This window comes from Brachyhypopomus gauderio, chromosome 12, assembly GCF_052324685.1.
Source record: "Brachyhypopomus gauderio isolate BG-103 chromosome 12, BGAUD_0.2, whole genome shotgun sequence".
In the NCBI taxonomy this organism is placed as follows: Eukaryota; Metazoa; Chordata; class Actinopteri; order Gymnotiformes; family Hypopomidae; genus Brachyhypopomus; species Brachyhypopomus gauderio.
The window spans coordinates 15,754,151-15,773,157 of NC_135222.1; the positions used below are offsets into that span (position 1 = coordinate 15,754,151).

Here is a 19,007-nt window from a genome sequence, read left to right on the forward strand (position 1 = left end):
ACTGTACTGACAGGGAACATGTTTTCCCAGTCTTGCATTTCACTGTGTTGGAGTGTGTGTGTTCTGTCTGTGTGCACTGATGACTTTACTGTATTGCAGTCAGTTATGGTGGATTACTGTGCAGTACTAGTTTTTAGCACAGTACTAAGAAGCACCCCTACCACATCCATTGAACTGACCACAGTGTGTGATCTGCATTTCAGAGACATGTAGTTAGTGCTTGATCCAGTGAATGGTTTATGAATGCTTGTGTGTGCTATATAGTTAAACTGCTGTGTGCTGCTTGTATGGGTTATATAGTTTTGCAGAGAGGACGAGGAGTTTTGCAAGATGTGCTAGTGTATTGCACACTGTGTTGGCTGGTTTGGGGTTCAGTGCCTGATAATCTAGTTAAATTTAAATGAAGGGTGTAGTTCTGACTTAGTGGTAATCATCACATTATACTTACTGCATCTTTAATAAACTCCAGCTAAAATAAGGTGTAATGGTAATGATTCAAATACGAGCTCTCTTCACCAGCAGATTATACAGCATGTTTAATTCCTCAATTATCTGATCCTCCGTGACAATCACTGTTCCAAATCATATTCAGTTACGCTAATGGTCTCATCCACGGAGAGCTTTTCAAAAATCCTTTGCTCAGCTCCAATCTGAATTGGACCCCCAGGAATCTCCCTCCAGATTTCAAATCACCTGTTGTTGAACTTAATAAACACTAAAAACGCTTCATTTGCATTAGCCATCCCAGTATGCTTCTGGGTGGGAGCGGACAGCGTGGCTTTCTTAATTAACAACTGTAATTAAATACAAAAATCAAAACAAAAAATTGTTGATACTGATACAGAACTAGGAGAGATGCCGCTCAAGTTGCACTGTCTGTTATGCAGCTGCATCTGCCGTTTTTCCACATTTCCACCGTCTAGGAGAGCACGCTGACCCATAATTATAAGACATATTGTCACATCTGGCTCCGTCCCTACCTGTCATTCATGTTTAGCTTCTCCTCTGTGTCATTTCCTTGTTTTGTTTTACCATGTGATCCCTGTCTGCTCCACCCTGGTCATTTGTTTCTCCTCCTGTGTCTAGTTTGGTTTCTCACTTAGTTCATGTATTTAAACCCTGTATTTTGTCTCACATGTTGCTGATCATTTTCTGCCATGTCATTTCTGGTGTTTCCCTGTCTAATATTACAATATTGTTCATTGTTGACATTGGTTATTGTTCTGTGCCTGTTTTTCTGGTACGACCCTGGATTGTCTCATGGACTCTGATAAAGGATATGCACGTAATAAACCTCTCTCTTTTCAGTGTTTGTGTCCACCTCCCTAGCACTGCACGCCCCAGGCATTACCAGTATACTGATCTTGGATCAGTTCCGTTCTCCACATAACTGTAATCTCTGGATCTAAAAAGATCAAGTCTGATCCTCCAACGTTGTTCATCCTCTGGACTCTGAAAACGTAGGGGCTGCCGGACATAAGCGCAAACCTCCCCAGTGTGGTACACAAAGCTGTCCTTTGTGCTTTCAGATTCTCCTACCACTCTCTCGCAGGAAACTGGGTTGTTCCTCAAGCCATGTCATAAAGCCAAGCAGAGGAACAGCAGCAGCTGTCAGCTTTGAGGACAAAAACCCCAACAAACTCCTATCAAATGGAACAGGCCTTACTGCTTTTGCCTTCACACCAAGTTGCACATTTACTCGGTGGTAAGTGTTCGCCCAGCCGTATTCTTTATCATAAAAATAAGCTTTGAGAGGCCCTGATGTTTTTAGCACTTCTACTAACTAATGAACTAACACAATGTTGGCTTTTCAGGACTGCTTCTCAGAAGGAGGCTGTTTCTGTTTAAGAGCGTCTTCCTGGGCTCAATGGTCTTCCTCCTACTCATCAGCTGTTGTTTCACTGTACCAGTGGCCCTAGTGCTCTTATTTCATTGGCCTCTATGTCAATATCATGACTGGTACATTCTGACTTGGCTCAGTCCCCAAGTCTTAAACCTGGTGTTAAGACAGGCGTTTAAAGCTCTTTTAGATACAAACCATAGTCCAGTCCGTAACCAATTGGGAAGTGACACTTTTCATTGGTTTGGCTCGACGGTCCACTACATTGGATCAGAATTGAATCAATGGCCATGAATTTAAAGTGCAAAATGTCTGTTTTACTTTACATCTCTACCGGATGAACTATAGAGCAATCAGAGCTCACTTTTTTGTACATAATCACACATTGCAAAGTACAATAAGTAATCGGGAAAATTTATGTAACGTTAAATAAAATGGGTCATGTTTCATATATGGTTAATGACTTCTGTTTAGCAGTTTTGATGTAAGCAGATTCAGCATATCTTCCCAGAGAAAAGTTTCAGTCATGTTTTTTTTTTCATATTTTAAAAATAAACGGAATACATGCTCAGCAGTGTTCAGACTCAAATCTGACCTGGGTAGTCAACTCCGCTGGGAACATTACAGTTCTGAGTTCTGAGGCCTCTGGATGAATCTGAGACATTTGCATGGCCATGTCGGCCCCGTTGCAGCTCCACACAGTCTCATCATCAGTCACTTCATCAGGCCAGACCAATGAGTCCCCACCCCATTTCTCAGATGAGCGCTATGCTTTCCTCTTTGTTTCACTACAAGTTAATGGCTGAGCAATCTGGTCATGAGTTGCAGCACTTGAAAGTCCATTCGGATGTGTAACCTGGCCTTTCTCTTTCTCCACCCTGCACCCTGGATGTAGCGTTCATGACGTTTTACAGTGTTCATCTCAACTGAAGGCGTCTGTGTCAGGGCTGGCTCGGCTGCCACTCCCTCTACCACCAGGAGGGGCACCCGAGTCAGTCCTAGACTTGCGGGACGTAATCAGCAATGACTCTACTCTCAAGTACAAGGTGTCTCATCACTGCTCTCTCTCTCTCTCTCTCTCTCTCTCTCTTTCTCTCTCTCTCTCTCTCTGTGTTTTGTCCCCTGCTCTCCTTCGAGATATCTCTCCTGTGTCGCTCCCTGACCTACCTCAAGTTTTCACAAGCCTGTTTCTCTTCCTGTCATTTTTTTGTCTTTATTTTTGCGAAGGGTTTTGTTTTGTTGCGGCATTTTCTGCCTGCTGGCCAGCTTCCTTCCCTGGCATTTTCAGTTTCGTTTTCGCGTTGCTTTTATCCGCGCTATTTTGTTACATTTGTTGTTTTGTTTCTTTCTCCCGTCTCCTTACGTTTGAGTGTTTGTTTTTCCACACGTTGAGTTTTCCGCGTTCGTTTTGTTTATCATTTTACCGTGCTCTCACGGCTTATATTGTTTCTCTTTTCACGTGTCGAGTTTTCCACGTTTGTTTTTGTTTGTTTGGTTCAGCATGATCTCATTCTTGCGTTCTGTTTTTACTAACACAGTTGTGGTGTTAGACGCCACTTGGGTCCTCCTTTTCACCATGGACGTAATTTTGTAATAAAAAGTGGGGGGGACATGGATTCGTCGTTATTGAAATATTTTGTTTTAACCGTAAAAACTGGGGGGGACCAAAACCGGCTTTTGAAAAAGTGGAGGGGACATGTGTCCCCCCCCCCAAATTACGTCCGTGCTTTTCACACTGTCACTATACGCGGTGAGTACCTCTCTGTACTCCCGCGTTACAATCTGCTACTGTGGTGTTCCTAACCTGCCTGCATGTTTGCTAACGCTACACACTCCAGCATTCTCTCTGTCCTTGAGCATGTGTGTTGACTGTGACGCAGCTGACGTTCTGGTCTGCCTCTGAACGATTCCTCCTGATCTGACAAACTCCTACAGGACTGCTATACTGCTTCTGGGCCTGTTTTATTTTTATTTTATTATTAATGTTGAGTCCAGATGCAAGGACCATATGCAGAATGGATCCTGCTTTCTGTGAGCTTTGTCATGTATAATTTCATGATGCGATGACAACTGTTCAATTATTTATGATTACATGACCTGTATACAGTTGTGATCAAATTTATTCAACCCCCACTGAAATAAAGTGTTTTGGCCAGTTTGACATTGATTTTGATCATTTCAGTCATCTTATTTACAATTATATCAAAGAGGCACTTATAAATTAGACAAACATAACATAATATTTATGATGGAATAACCACAAATGTCTTTACTGTGCTCACATCATTATCAGTTTTATTCAACCCCCTAGTGACATTATTTTTTAGTACTTAGTACAACATCCTTTTCCAGTTATGACAGCTTTCAAGCGTGAAGCATAGCTTGACACAAGTGTCTTGCAGCGACCTATGGGTATCTTAGCCCATTCTTCATGGGCAAAAGCCTCCAGTTCAGTCACATTCTTAGGCTTGCGCACTGCAACTGCCTTCTTTAGGTCCCACCAGAGGTTCTCAACTGGATTTAAGTCTGGTGATTGCGATGGCCACTCTAGAATGTTCCAGCCTTTCATGTTCAACCATGCTCTAGTGGACTTGGATGTGTGCTTCGGTTCATTGTCCTGTTGGAAGGTCCAACGTCTCCCAAGCCGCAGGTTTGTGACTGACTCCATCACATTTTCCTCCAAGATCTCCTGGTACTGAAGGGAATTCATGGTACCCTGCACACGTTGAAGCTTTCCTGTACCATTAGAAGCAAAACAGCCCCAAAGCATAATTGACCCCCCGCCATGCTTCACAGTAGGCAAGGTGTTCTTTTGTTCATAAGCCTGGTTCTTCCTTCTCCAAACATAGCGCTGGTCCATTGTCCCAAACAGTTCTAATTTAGTTTCATCTGACCACAGTACACTGTTCCAAAACCTTTGTGGCTTGTCCACATGACTTTTGGCATACTGCAGTCGACTTTTCTTGTTCTTTGGAGTCAGCAAGGGGGTGCGTCTGGGCGTTCTGGCATGGAGGTCTTCGTTATGCAGTGTGCGCCTTATTGTCTGAGCTGAAACTTCAGTGCCCACATCTGACAGGTCTTTTTTCAGTTCCTTAGCAGTCTCGCGGGGATTTTTCTCCACATTACGCTTCAGGTAGCGCACAGCAGTCGCGGTCAGGATCTTCTTTCTGCCACGACCAGGTAACGTTTCCACTGTGCCCTTTAACTTGAACTTGCGAATGATACTTCCGATAGTGTCTCTTGGAATATTTAACAACTTCGCAATCTTTTTATATCCATTGCCATTCTTGTGAAGAGCAATAACCTCTTCTCTTGTCTTCTGGGACCATTCTCTTGCCTTCACCATGCTTGGAAACACACCAGTAGATGTCTAGAAGGAGCTGAGTATCACAGTCCTTTTAAATCTGCCTAATTGGTGCTTATCATGTTTGATTGCTGCTCGTTGACATCCACAGATGTTTTCAATACCTGATGGAAAACACTGGAATGAACCTCTGTTCTTAGGAGTGGTAGTCGTAAAGGGGTTGAATAATTGTGTCAATGAAGAAATCACAAAAAGGCCATTTAATACTTTATGACAAAAAAAATTTGATGCTATCTTAGTTGCATTTAGTTCTTTAACAAGTCTTTGTAAGATTTCATTATGAACACAATTACAAATGTGCACTGAATTCCATAAAACCCTTCGCAGCATTGGGGGTTGAATAAATTTGATCACAACTGTAGGTACTGTGCATAAAACAGAGATGTAAATAATGTTGTTTTTTACTTTGTGTAGAGCCAAAACAACAACAAACAGAGAGCCAAAACAACAACAAACAGACCACCCTGCACATGCTTAAGTAACTTTACTACAGCTCCACTGTTTGGAAACGTTCTGCACTGTAACATACCCGATAAGACAGTGACAAAATCAGACTAAATCACTCAATTTTATTTGCAATTCTTCTTTTCACAGCCAGTTATGATCAGCATCACAAGCATTACAGTTTCAGGTAGTGTTAAAAAGGAGTTAAATGTTTCAGCGGCAGAGCTGGCTTTAGCCCTGAGAGGCAGGATTGGAGACTCCAATCCAAACAAACATGAATTTCTGCCAAGGGCAGAGGAATTCCCAAAGGGCAGAGGAATTCCCAGAGTGCATAGGAATTCCCAAAGGGCTTAGGAATTCCCAAAGGCAAGAAGAATTTTTTCAAATTTCTAAGCAGACATGCTTTACATGTTCACTGCACAGTAAGAAAAAGTTCCCCAAAATCCCATATCAAAGTTTTGAGAATAAGTGTGTGATGGGGCTTTTTATAGTTACTGCATTACATTTATTTGGCAATTAGCACATTTTCCCATGGAAAATGGCTTAAATGTTGCATATCCCTATTGCAAAATAAACCATATTCTAGAAATCAGTGGGGAACTGTCAGGGCCCTCTACGCCCTCTCAGAGGGCCTAAAATATTCTTAAATATATATAATATAATTTATCCAATTTTATTTTATCTACTTACAGTTTGACAATCGACATCTAAACAATTACAAAAATATAAGCAAATAAATGATTCACCTGTGTCTATTCCATCTGTGTTTGAAGGTGAGGGGTTAAGTTAAGTGGAAGCCTGTGAGCCTGTGTCTCCCTCTATCAGGACTGTGGTGTCTCCGCAGAATGTTGGTGATTGGTGGTCCCGCTGTTCGTTTACAGAGGGCCTGGCAGTGCAATACCAGTTTCAAATGACAGCAAAATTGACCAATCATATCTTCCCTCTTAGTGGGCGGGCTTAACTGTATGATAATTTCGTTGACAGATAATTTCTGTCGTTAGCGTACCACCGCTAGCTAGTTTCGATTTATTCCTTTGATGCCCTCGTGCGCGTTGTTTACATATTCCGCTCCAGAGGAACACAGAGCTGTGAACCTTATTTTGTTGGAACCTTATTTTGCTTAAGAAGTTATGTAGTACAGATGTTATTGTTTATTGCGTTTTTAAAGCTGTACTGTCGTCTCAATTAAAAAAATTTTAATTGCAGTTAATTAGAAGAGGAAACTTTTTTTTTTTTTTGGGTGGGGGGTGTATGGGAGCGGGCCCAGGTATAATGGTCACGGTTCGCTACTGCTAGAAATACTAAATTATTTAATGGAGTTACACAGATGTCATGGCATGTCACTTGGTGTGTCACATAGGGTGTAAAGTACCAATTTGCTTGCCTTCTAATTAGGAGGAAATGTGTCTCATAGTGATGGGACATCTGAAGCTACGCTTCAAAGCGTGTACCGAGTAAAAAGGGGCGTGTCCGATGAAGCCCCGCTTCAGAGCTTGTGTTAGATTGAGCAAAATCACGTGATCAGCAACAAACGAGGCCTCGCATTACATCGGCCATGTCATTGCTTCATTTTGCGTATCGTTTTTCAAAATAAAAGCGCTATGAACCCTGTTGCTTCGTGTTGTAGAAGGTGGTTAAATTTAAAATCTGGAACGTTCTAAATTCTTTTTGTTTGATCAGGATGTACATCAGATTCACACAACAAAAACAGACTAAAAACCATTGGAAGAGGCAAACCTTATTTGTAATGTTAAAAACATTTTACATTTGGCAGACGCCCTTATCCAGAGCGACTTACATATTATCTCATTTTTATATAAGTGAACAATTGAGGGTTAAGGGGCGCCTCAGTCATGGCCTCAGGTCTGGGAATCGAACCCACGACCCTCCGGTTACAAGACCAGTTCCCTAACCACTTCCCTTCCCTAATCACCAGGCCATGACTACCAAACCAGATCTAGAACCCCCAAGAAGCAATTATTTAAAACACATTTTGTTTTTTTTTTAAATCAGTTTCTAACTCAAAATATTCAGTCTGCCTCAACAACCACTCAATTCCCAATATAGTAAAGTACAACATATCTTCATTGTCAAATACGTTCATGACATACAAGAAAACCCAACACAACCACTAATGGTCAAGGATTAGATTGGCTACAAATCATTTTAATAATTAAAACATGACAATTAAGTATGATTTAATTGATTCTCCTGTTACTAAACATGAGTTTGATGGAAACTTTGTGACAATATTGCATTTACAAATTTTTGAAAGTATGATCCAACTGAATGACGAGGCTGTTACAGTTTCACCAGCATATGTCACTAGTGAGTGATGAATGAAGCCTCGAGTAATGAACCTTTTTGCAAAGCAAAGGGTTGGAAAGCTTCATTGCTTCAAGAGGCTTCATTTGCCCATCACTAGTGTCTCATAGGAGGATTCAGGGTCTTACCTGTCCAGTGTTCCAATACAGTCTTGGATACGGGGTCCCGTGCACCTGAAACGTATGCAGCAAAGTACCATAAACCTCCAAAGTATAGAGAAACGCTGTAACTATTTTGCAATACTTTGAATGGTCACATATTATATCATATATTATATTATTATTATATACCCATTATCTAGCTGGAATTTAGATTTCCTTTGGCCTTCAGAACCACAGTAGTTAATCACAGCAGGGATTCCACTTGGTGTTGAAATAGTTTTTGCTGGATTCTTGGACCCAAGTGAACAAGATACCGTACTTTACGGACTATAATGCGCACCGTATTATAAGGCGCAGTCCGAATTACGAGGTCTATTTCTACATTTGACACACGTATAAGGCACACCGTACTATAAGGCGAGGCGCAGTCTCAATTACGGACTCTATTTCTGTACGGTACTTACCGGTATTCTGTACGGCACCGTATAATAAGGCACATGCTAAAACATGCGGTCTACAAGAAAAGTAAAGCAAACGAATGGTGATTTTTAATTGAAGTTTATTCTACTACTTGACAAAACACACAAACACACATTATTTGTACTCACTCTTCACCCACAAATCCATCAAAGTCCACAATCCTCTGTGTCAGAATTAAAAAGTTGCGCAATTTCACTAACGAGCACTCCGGGTTCCCTCTCATCAATGTCTGAGTCAGTCTCGTCGCCAGGCGGCTGTTGAGCAATGATGCCAGCTTTCGTGAAAGCTCGGACAACAGTTACAGCAGAAACCTTAGTCCAGGCATCCACAATGCATTCACAGACGGTGGCGTAACTCACCCGCTGCTGCCTCCCAGTTTTAGTAAACGTGTGCTCACCGTATATCATCCATTGCTCCCACGCCGCTCGCAACTTTACTTTAAACGCCTTGTTTACGCCAATGTTCAGCAGTTGGAGTTCTTTGGTTAATCCTCCCGGAATGACGGCAAGCTCCGAATTAATTTTCTTCACTTGGCTTTTAGCGTTGTCTGTGAGATGAGCGCGCATGGAGTCACAGATCAGGGACAAGTCGCAGGGACGGTGATGTGTGGAAAAAACCACCCGGTCTCTTTACATACACCTCTCTCAGCCACTCTCCCATTTTCTCCTCATCCATCCAGCCCTTTTGGTTAGCCTTAACTATGACTTCAGCTGGAAACTTTTCTTTCGGGAAGCCTCTTCCTCTTGAAAATGACCATAGGCAGTAGTTTCTGTCCATTACCTTGACAGCCAAGAACAATAGTGAACGCCAACTTCTCATGCCCCGTGGTGCGTATCGATACCATGCTAGTCCCCTTCTTCTCCTCGTCCATGTTGGTGATGTGGCTGGGTTGGATATTTTCCTCGGTAATCCTTTTACTACAGTATGTATGGAAAATGGCCAGCTGTTCTTTATAATCTGCTGGCAGTCTCTGTGCTAAAGTAATCCTTGCGCGGATAGAGAGATGACGCTGTTTCATAAAACAAAAGCACCAAGAAGGTCCTCCTTGAAAATCCTCTAGCTTCATGTCTTGCGCTATCATTGTTGCCTTCAGTCGAATAGTGACTGTAGAGGCGCTTCTCCCAGCCGCTCTTTGTTCAGAGATCCATTGTTCCAGTTGGTTTTCTAATTGTGGCCACCTTGCATTGTTACCACGAAAACTCTGTCTTGACTTCTTTACTTGACCCAATTCATTTTCCTGTTTCCTCCATTTCCGAACCATTTATGCCGAATTGTATCGCAGCTGCTCTATACTCATTTACAGCTGCATAACTGATAGCCTGTAGCTTCAAGTGTGCCTCGTAAGTGTGTCTCTTCACTGGTGCCATTTTGAGGGTTCTGGAAAAACAAATGTTGTTTCGCAGCATACCTGTTGGTAAGCGTAAGTACTGGTACTATGTATTACGTAGTGTTCTCTGATTGGTTTACATGCGGTACGTTCTTACTTTTCTGTAAGTATTACGTTCCTGCGGCAGATTTCGGAACTCAGTACATGTATAAGGCGCACCGGATTATAAGGCGCACATCCGATTTCTGGGAAACTTTTAGGCTTTTAGGTGCATCTTATAGTCTGGAAAATACGGTAGTTCAGGCAAATTAGATGGAGGTACTGACACGCTCTGTGCAGCCTTAGAGATATCTTAAAGGATTACAATCTTGGGACTGTGAAATCCACACGCAGTCCTCATCCTGGAACCAAAGGTGAACCTAAGGTGTGGTAAGAAAACATTTCCCATACCATTAATCCACCTTCACCCACTTGAACAGTTGGCACCTGGCAGGAAGGGTTTATTGTTTCATTATGCCAAATTCTGGCTTTCCAGGATTCATCTGACCAGGTGATGTTTTCCATTACTCAATTATATACATTTTAGAGTCCTGCCTTCCTGAGAGGTAGTGGTTGCCGACTAGGTATGATTTTGGGCTATTAATAAGAAGGTTGTGGGTTGAAATCCTGACTCTGTCATACAATTACTGTTGGGATCTTGATTAAGGCCCTTAACCCTTTCAGGTGAGCAGCTACTCCACTGGTATAATAAACTGACCAAAGGTGCAGAGAGAAGCCCCTATCATCAAGACAAGGAAACTCCTCATAATGCATGGAGGGTTTTATCCCTAATCCAGCACTCTTAGGCTGTACACTGAGGATTACTGAGCATCAGAGCCACTATCCAGGATGAAACAGGATATTACCTCAAAAGATGGAGGGCTTGGTGAAAACCTCAGACATGAGAAGCCATTGAAAATGGATGGAAAGGAGGAGCAGCAACCATTATAGGAGGATAGACTCCTGCATGGTATGTACCACAATAAATACATATGGAATTGGGAATGGAAGTTGTAGATATGAGGAAATCATATCAAGGGCTTTGAGAAGAACTAGAAAAATGTGGAAAGTGAAGGCAACAGTGGTTTTCATAGTAAACTGGGAGAATGGCTTCAGCAGATCCCTGGAACAACATCAGTGGTCTCTAGCCAGAAGAGTGCAGTCCTGGGAATAGCTGTGCAGGACCCTAAAGCTCCTTTGGTAGAAGACCCGAGCTTGAAGGGAAAATAATGCCTAGGGCAGGGTGAGTGGGAATAATTTTTTTTAATATACGAATTAGCTACTATGAATATTCAGTAATAGAATGACAACAAAAATATGTACAAAAACCATGTAAACATAATGCATCCCATTGAGAAGTGAGGGTTGGGTTTTCAGGACTGTACAGTGTCCAATACTATTTGTCCTGGCTCAGGGTAATACTTTGGAAAGGGAGCAATAGAGTGGGGCAAATTAAAAAGGGTGGCAGGGAATAAAATCTCTCTCAGCTGGATCCCCCTCAGTAATGCCAGGCTCACGCTAGCTCCAATTGCTAATTAGCTCACAATTAAAACCATGGTGTGTGGGCCTTTGCTTCTGGAATGTGCTTATATAAAGCCGCTTGTTAATCAGCCAAAAGCTTGTTTCCTAAGTGACTGCTTGAGTCTACCTGTGAAGCTAGCACGGTGTGACCAACATGCGGCTTGTCCTATGGTGGGTCTCTGCAAAGTGTTACTCCTGAGCTCCGGGACCTGGGAGGGAGTCATCCTCAGCATCCCTGCTGTCAGCCTCTCCTGATGCTAATCTCAAAAGCCTATTATCAGTTCCATGATCGGAGATGGATGGGTTTGGCATGTTGGAGAGAGACAGAGCCGTCATCTCATACACCGCAGCTCCAGAAAAACACAGAGGCGGAGTGAAGATCAGTAGTAGGCGTGACAGTAACCCTGAGGCGATAACTGTCACATAGAGATGAAGGGACAAGTGATGCTATGGAATGGCTAGAATGCTGCCTTTGATTTTGGTAGCAGAGAGAGGAGATGGAACCTAAAACAATGGTGAGGAGGGTAGAATCCCTTGCCTCTGTCATGACAGAGTGATTCGTCGACTGGCTTCAAGAAACAGAGCGGGGCACCTGTTTGTGTGTGTGTGTGTTAAGACTGAACGGGGCACTCCTGACCATGAGATGAATGAAGGTTCAGAGGAAGACATGTGCGAGACATGGCTGAGACATGGGTGAGACACATCACAACAAATATAATCATACCCACACACCCTGGGTGCCCCTGGGATGGCAGGGACCAAACACACACATACAGTACACACTCTCTCTCTCTTTCTCTCTCTCTCACACACACACACACACACACACACACACACACAAACCACTCACCCCTGGGTGCAGTTGGGGTGGCAGGGGTGGCACTCGTTGTTGGCCTCAGCGTATTTGAAGATGAAGCTGGTGGCTCCCTGCAGGCCGTCGGGACATTTCTCCACACAGTTGGGCCCATCTTTCAGATGAAGACACTGTGTGCAGTGATCTGGACCCTAGAGAGATGCAGTCAGACAGAGAGAGAGAGAGAGAGAGAGAGAGAGAGAGAGATGGAGAGGGGTAGAGAGAATAACAGAATCAAACTAAAAGACGTGGAAAGCATGAAAGTTTTATTAAATGCCTAAAGCTATTATGCACAATTCAATAGCAGTATACTTGTCAAATACAAAGTTTTATTAGTAGAAAGTGCACTTATATACACGTTCAGATTCCTGGATGGGATATACTGCTGCTTCACTATGTTGCACTCCACATAGTGATACAACTCCATGAACTCCACAAACTCCAGTACCATGATGCCACATAGGACATTGGACAATGTATGAGGACATAGGGCAGTGTATTAGAACATATGACAGTGCATAAGGACATAGGACAGTGTATAAGGACATAGAAAAGTGTATGATGATACAGGACAGTGTACATTGAGACATAGAGCAGTGGACATTGTATAAGGACATAGGGTATATGACAGTGTATAAGGACATAGGACTGTGGACAGTGTATAAGGACATAGGGCATAGGAGAGTGTATAAGGACATAGGGCAGTGGACAATGTATAAGGACATAGGGCAGTGGACAATGTATAAGGACATAGGACGGTGTATAAGGACATTGAGCATACTGTATGATAGTTATAAGGATACAGGGCACTGAATAAGGACAGGGAAGTGTATAAAGACATAGGACAGTGTATAAGGACATAGGGCACAGGACAGTGGACAAAAAATAAGGAATTATGACAATCTAAGGACATAGGACAATGTATTAGGGCATTGGACATAGGACAGAGTATAAGGACATAGGACAGTGGAAGTGAATGGAAAAAGAACTCCATACGGAATATGCTTAAAACGCAAAATACTGCTCTTATTTTTGGCTTTGCAGCTGAGACTTTTTCTGATTTGTTATAGCTGCAAACCCAGTCAAGTAGCAACCGGTCAATATTATACCCAGTTTAGGACCATTTCTGTTTTTTGACATAATCACACACACGATTCAGCTCATGTAGGAGCTTGGATGGGGACCTCCTGGAAATGACCTAAGGCGTCTCCCAAGGATTGGTGTAAAATGGTATTTAAACAAGGATTAGCTCACAAATAGAGGTATTAGCTGGTGGGAAAAGCAATGACACGAGGCCCTCAGCAAGCCCCGGAGGGCTATACTTTCAGACATTGCCTCATGGCCTTTCGACTTCTCATGGTTTGAGGTTTTGGTAATGACCTGGACCACTGCAAAGCAAATGATCTTCCACTTCCTGGTGTAATGTCATGGTTTGTAATGCTTGCATTTAATAATGCTTGCATTTAACAAACCACTGGTATTTTGGCTTTTAAGCAGAGAACGCAAATGATATGTATCAGTGATGGACTGTTCTTACAAATCAGCCTGAGTTCAGATAGCCAGGCAGGCAGACAGATGGACACACAGACAGAATGAATGTATGCATGAATGAATGCATGAATAAATGAATGCATATAGTGTCTTACCGGGCCATGGCAGGTCAGTGTTCTGTCTCCAACTTTCTCACACTGGCTGTCACATTCTACACATGCTGAACCATTAGCAAACTCACGAAACACTCTGAAAGACACACACACACACACACACACACACACACACACACACACACACACACACACACACACACACACACACACACACACACACATTAAAACAATTTTTGTTTCTCAAACATTTTTATGAGTCAGCGTTTTGTAATGCCAATCAAGGATCTCAGTTTTAGCAATCTCAGCAAATCTGAAATAACCTCATCCCATTATTATTTTTCCTTGTTTTGTTTCCACAGAAGCACGGGATTGGGTTATCCATGTCCTTGGCCTCTACACTCTAGAATTGGACAGGGCACACAGTGATGAAGTGAAGCCCAGGGCTGGGTCAGTATGCTAAGCAGGGCCCCGAGAATGGCGGAGGGGGGAGGGGTGAATCATTTAGCACAGAGTTATTCACTGGCAGGCACTGTCTTTACTCCTACAGACCGAGGGGGGGGGGAGTGTTGGGGGTTAGTGCAGCAGTCCTGGGCCATGTTCACATCAAGCCTGACAGATGGCCACCATGGCGCAGGGTAAAGGGGCTCTATGCGGGAACGAGAGGGGATACAGACTGAATAAATCAAAGAACAGGCACATGCAAGCCTGCTGTTTATGTCATGGACCAAAAACGATGTGAAAAACCATGAAAACAACAACCAAACAACAACAACAAGATGAGCAGCATCAGGAACGAAAAACAACATTGTTGCAATTTTGGTTCAAACGAGACCAGATTTTTCACAGGACATGTATGTGTTTAGGGCTTAATGAATCCATGGACGAAGAACAGGTGTGGGTAAAGATGAGCAGGTGGTGTCAGAGTAGGGCTGTGCCCAGTGTGGGCCAATCAGGGGCTCCGGAATCGGTGCTGAGTCTCTAGCATGGTGACTCCCCGACAGTTGCGAGCCGCCCATGGGCTAAACCTGTGGGGAAACCACCTGGAAGGGCTGTCAATACCTCTCTTTGTCTCTGCATATATCAGGGTCTTTAAGTCCTACCAAGTGCTTTACCAAGACCTGTGAAATTTGGCACAGGAATCATCATGGGAGAGCTATTAGGTCATTAACTGCCCTAATAAACTAATTTTACATTAATGCAAATGGCTGGGAAATTAAGTCAGTATTCAGTGTTAGTTGGTAAGAGATGCAGACAATTAACATTGTGTTAGGAGTATTCCTTTTTCCAATTTGAATGAAATGTGGCATCACCAACTTAAATTACCAGTGTGAATAGAATATTCAGATATATTACAATTTTACACAACAGCAGTTGTAGGTACGAGTAAAGAATTACACAGGTAATAGTCATTCCAAGTTAATAGGGACTAGCTTACATCAGCCAGGTTATATCATGCTAACTATCTTATAAGACCTCTGTTTCACTGTTGTGACTAAAGTGTTTGAAAAGTGGGTGGAATAGTAGTCATGTCAAACTGGATCCAATGAAAGTTTAAGAAAAGTAACAGAATTCTGAAATACTAATTGGAAATCTCAGGAACGACTATGGCCCATCTCATAGCAGTAAAGGAGCTACTAAATTCAGCTAATGAGGCAAGACAACAAATCACAGGCTAGCTTTGCCCCAGATACCATCGCGATCACCTGCACACGCAGGTGAATTATAAGCTGTGTTTAAAAATGAAGGAGTACTGCAGGCTTTTTCTGGAAATAGAATTCAGACAATATATATCCCTAACAAGAAATACTCAGGCATAATTTTATGATAGCAAAAAACAGGTTCTTAAATTACTGTAAATACACTATATGGGCAAACATTGGGACACACCTAATCACTGAATTCAGGTGGTTAATTTAATCCTGTTGTTGCCTCAGTTGTATAAAACCAAGCACCTAACCATGCAGTCTGCCTTTTATGAAAGAATTTGTGAAAGAATGAGTCGTTCCAAAGAGTTCACTGAACTTGATCAGGGTACTGTAATACAATGCCACAGCAGTTCATGAAATGTCTTCCATGTTTGATATTCCTCAGGCAACTGTAAGTGGTATTATTGAAAAGTGGAAGCGTTTAGGAACCACAGCAACTCGGCCAACCGCAAAGAGCTGTGACCTCAACCCCATCAAACTCTGCGATGAACTAGAACAGAGATTGCAAGCCAGGCCCCCTCGTCCAACCTCGACTGACCTCACAAATGCTCTTCTGGATGAATGGGTTAAAATTCCCACAGGCTCACTCCAATATCTTGTAGAAAGCCTTAACAGAAGTGTGGAACCTGTTATTGCTGCAAAAGGGGGACCAACCTCATATCAAAGCTTATGGATTTCGAATGCCCTAGCATAAAAGCTCCTATTCTGATTGGCATATCCTTTTAAATCTAACACTGAGGAGCTAAGTGCTCGACCACCCCAAGAACATACTGACTGGTCATTCCTTTTAAAAATAACATGGTGTAATATTTAAGTGTATTTTTGCCCATAAATATATTTTGAGCAATGGTAGCTGGCAGGGTCCACTGGTCCTAGTGGAGCTAGCCATGTGTGATGCAGTAATGTGAATGTGTGCTCTATAGTAACTGCAGAATGTGTGCATGTATATTTTGCAAATATACTGAGACTAGGGGGACATCGAGGTGCACTGATCTACTACATCATGGTACTTTTCCAATCCCTAGGCCTCAATGTCCAGTCAAGCTCCTCCTTGACCACCAGTCAGCCACTGTGGAGTGTAGCTGAAATGTCCTTTAATAGATAGTTACTGTATAGATTAGACATGGTTCTATATGAAGATGGATGATTTTAACAGACTTTCAGGTTCATCTGGTTAAAATATGGTTACTGACAAAAGACCAAAAGAGTCTATGAGACTAAGTACCTTTGAAAGTCAATGACCCTGATGGACCCACTTGTCTGCAGGGGTCTCAAGATATGTTTTGATCATCTAAGGCACATTGCTATCTGCAACATTATCAAGCTTTCAAAATGGAGTGAATTACAGTCATTCCCCCTCAGACCCTGATGCGAGAATGACTGTGTGACCAGCCTTTGAACATCTAAGTTCAAAATGTTAACACTGTGCTTCACATTTGAATTACTCAGTTATCACTTATGGCGCATTTCCACTAGGGCCTACTTGGCGCGGTACGGTTCGATTGGCGACGGTTTGTGAGTGTTTCCATTAGTACCAGTTCCCAGTTAGCCGGCCCCTTCGGGTACTATTTTCGTACCGACTCGCTCGAGGTTCTAACCGTCGTCACAGGTTGCGTCAGGAGAGCGACTCCTCCGCTATGCTATGGACTCCTCAGCCATTTTTAAAACCCAAGGAGCGAAGTCTGTTCCCTGGTCAAACGCCGAGGTACAAACCTTTCTGTTAATAATCAGCGATCAAAAAATCCAGGGCAAACTGGACGGGACCACTAGAAATGTAAAGGTTTTTAGCGAGGTTTCCGCGCTAATGGCCACTCATGGCTACCAGCGGTCCGTTCAGCAGTGCCGGTTGGTCCAAGCTAAAAAAGCTTAACGCGATTACCGGGTGGTGAAGGACCATAACGGACGCAGCGGAGCAAACCGCAAATACTGGAAATGGTTCCAGCAAATGGATGTCATATACGGTTACCGGCCAGCCAGTAACGGAAGAGAAAACGTGCTGGACACGACAATGTTGGTGCTGGAGGCCACAGAGAATGGTGAGTGTATTGTGATTTCAGTTTTACTAGGCTCGTAAAAGATGTAATATGAACGTAATATGAACGCATCTATTGTAAACTCAGGAATTTAGAGCTGTGTTTGTAGTTTATGTTACCACCACAGTCACTACTGTACAATAGCTAACTCTTAGCCTTGCTAGTTGCTAGTTAGCTGTAGCCATAAACAAAGCATAAGCAGCGATGACGTCATACACATTTTGTGCAGTTACGCTATATTGTTGTTGCTTTCACGGGAATGCTTGTGTTTAATATTTGTTATTTTTTACGTTCAAGATTCCCCTTCCACTGACGAGGCGAGCGGAGTTGGCGGAAAATGTTTCCTTCAACCGGGCTTTCCTCTGGGTGCTTGGCGAACTTGTGAACACCATGCGAGACAGACGCCAGTAAAAGCACACAAAATGTTGCTTGTAGTACTATAAATATTAATTTCATATAAAGCTTTATTTTTAGGTAATTTGCTTTTTGCACTTTTTTAAACTATAACTATATTATTTACATATGTTGTACTTTAAATATCTATATTTCATAATAAAGTTTGATTTCATTTGATTGTATGACTGATGCTTTTTATGCAGGGTGTGTTCAGCCTGTTTGAGTAATACCAAATTATTATCAATAATTAGAGCAACCACATACAATAATGAAGATAAGATACAATAATGCTATGTGTTAAGGGGCATCGACCGGTGTTGTGGTCACATACAAATGATGTCACGACACTACAACCCGCGCGCCAACAGCGACTCCACCCACATTGTGGTGGTCCACCATTGTAATGGAAACACAACGCGACCGTACCGTTCCGTTGCGAATCGATCCGTATCGAACCGTACCGCGCCAAGCAGGCCCTAGTGGAAATGCGCCATTATTGATGCAACATGCTTGCTTATGGAGAAGCAACAGTTGGGAATAATTAGAAATAATAACAACACTCAGCTAATTACATACATGTATACCACACCATACTGAATTAGCTTCGTTTGCTTTGAGGTCTTTTTTTATTCCACATTTAAAAGTGCCCAATGGTTGTTTATACATTATACTCTTCGAGACATCACCCTGCACTCCAGATCACATCAGGAGGCGGAGCTACAGGTGCTCTGTCAATCAAGGTGTATGCCCATATCGTGGATCAGTGCCAGGTATTAGGAGCAGTAGTAATGCAAGAATTCACTCTTATTTTGAGTTGAAATGAAGAGAGTAGTTGCAGCCAGTAGCAAAGACAATAAGGTGTCTTACGTGCTGTGGGAAAACAAATGCAAATCTTGTGAATGGAACGCCTGATCTTTCCACTAATGGCTGTGCAAAGAGAAAATCTCAGATAGGTCTCCATGGGATTTAAT

General features: G+C 42.6%; 1 protein-coding gene across 2 annotated transcripts in view; it reads right to left on the minus strand.

Annotated features, from left to right (window-relative positions):
- LOC143527906 (receptor tyrosine-protein kinase erbB-4-like) overlaps positions 1-19,007 on the minus strand; it is a 224,328-nt gene that overhangs the window by 45,175 nt on the left and 160,146 nt on the right. For both annotated transcript variants that reach the window (XM_077023281.1, XM_077023280.1), the window contains exons 14-16: positions 13,941-14,034; positions 12,292-12,446; positions 8,102-8,146 (exon numbers count right to left, since the gene is read on the minus strand). In XM_077023281.1, coding sequence (XP_076879396.1) covers positions 8,102-8,146; positions 12,292-12,446; positions 13,941-14,034 — 294 coding nt within the window. The remainder of the gene's footprint in view (positions 1-8,101; positions 8,147-12,291; positions 12,447-13,940; positions 14,035-19,007) is intronic.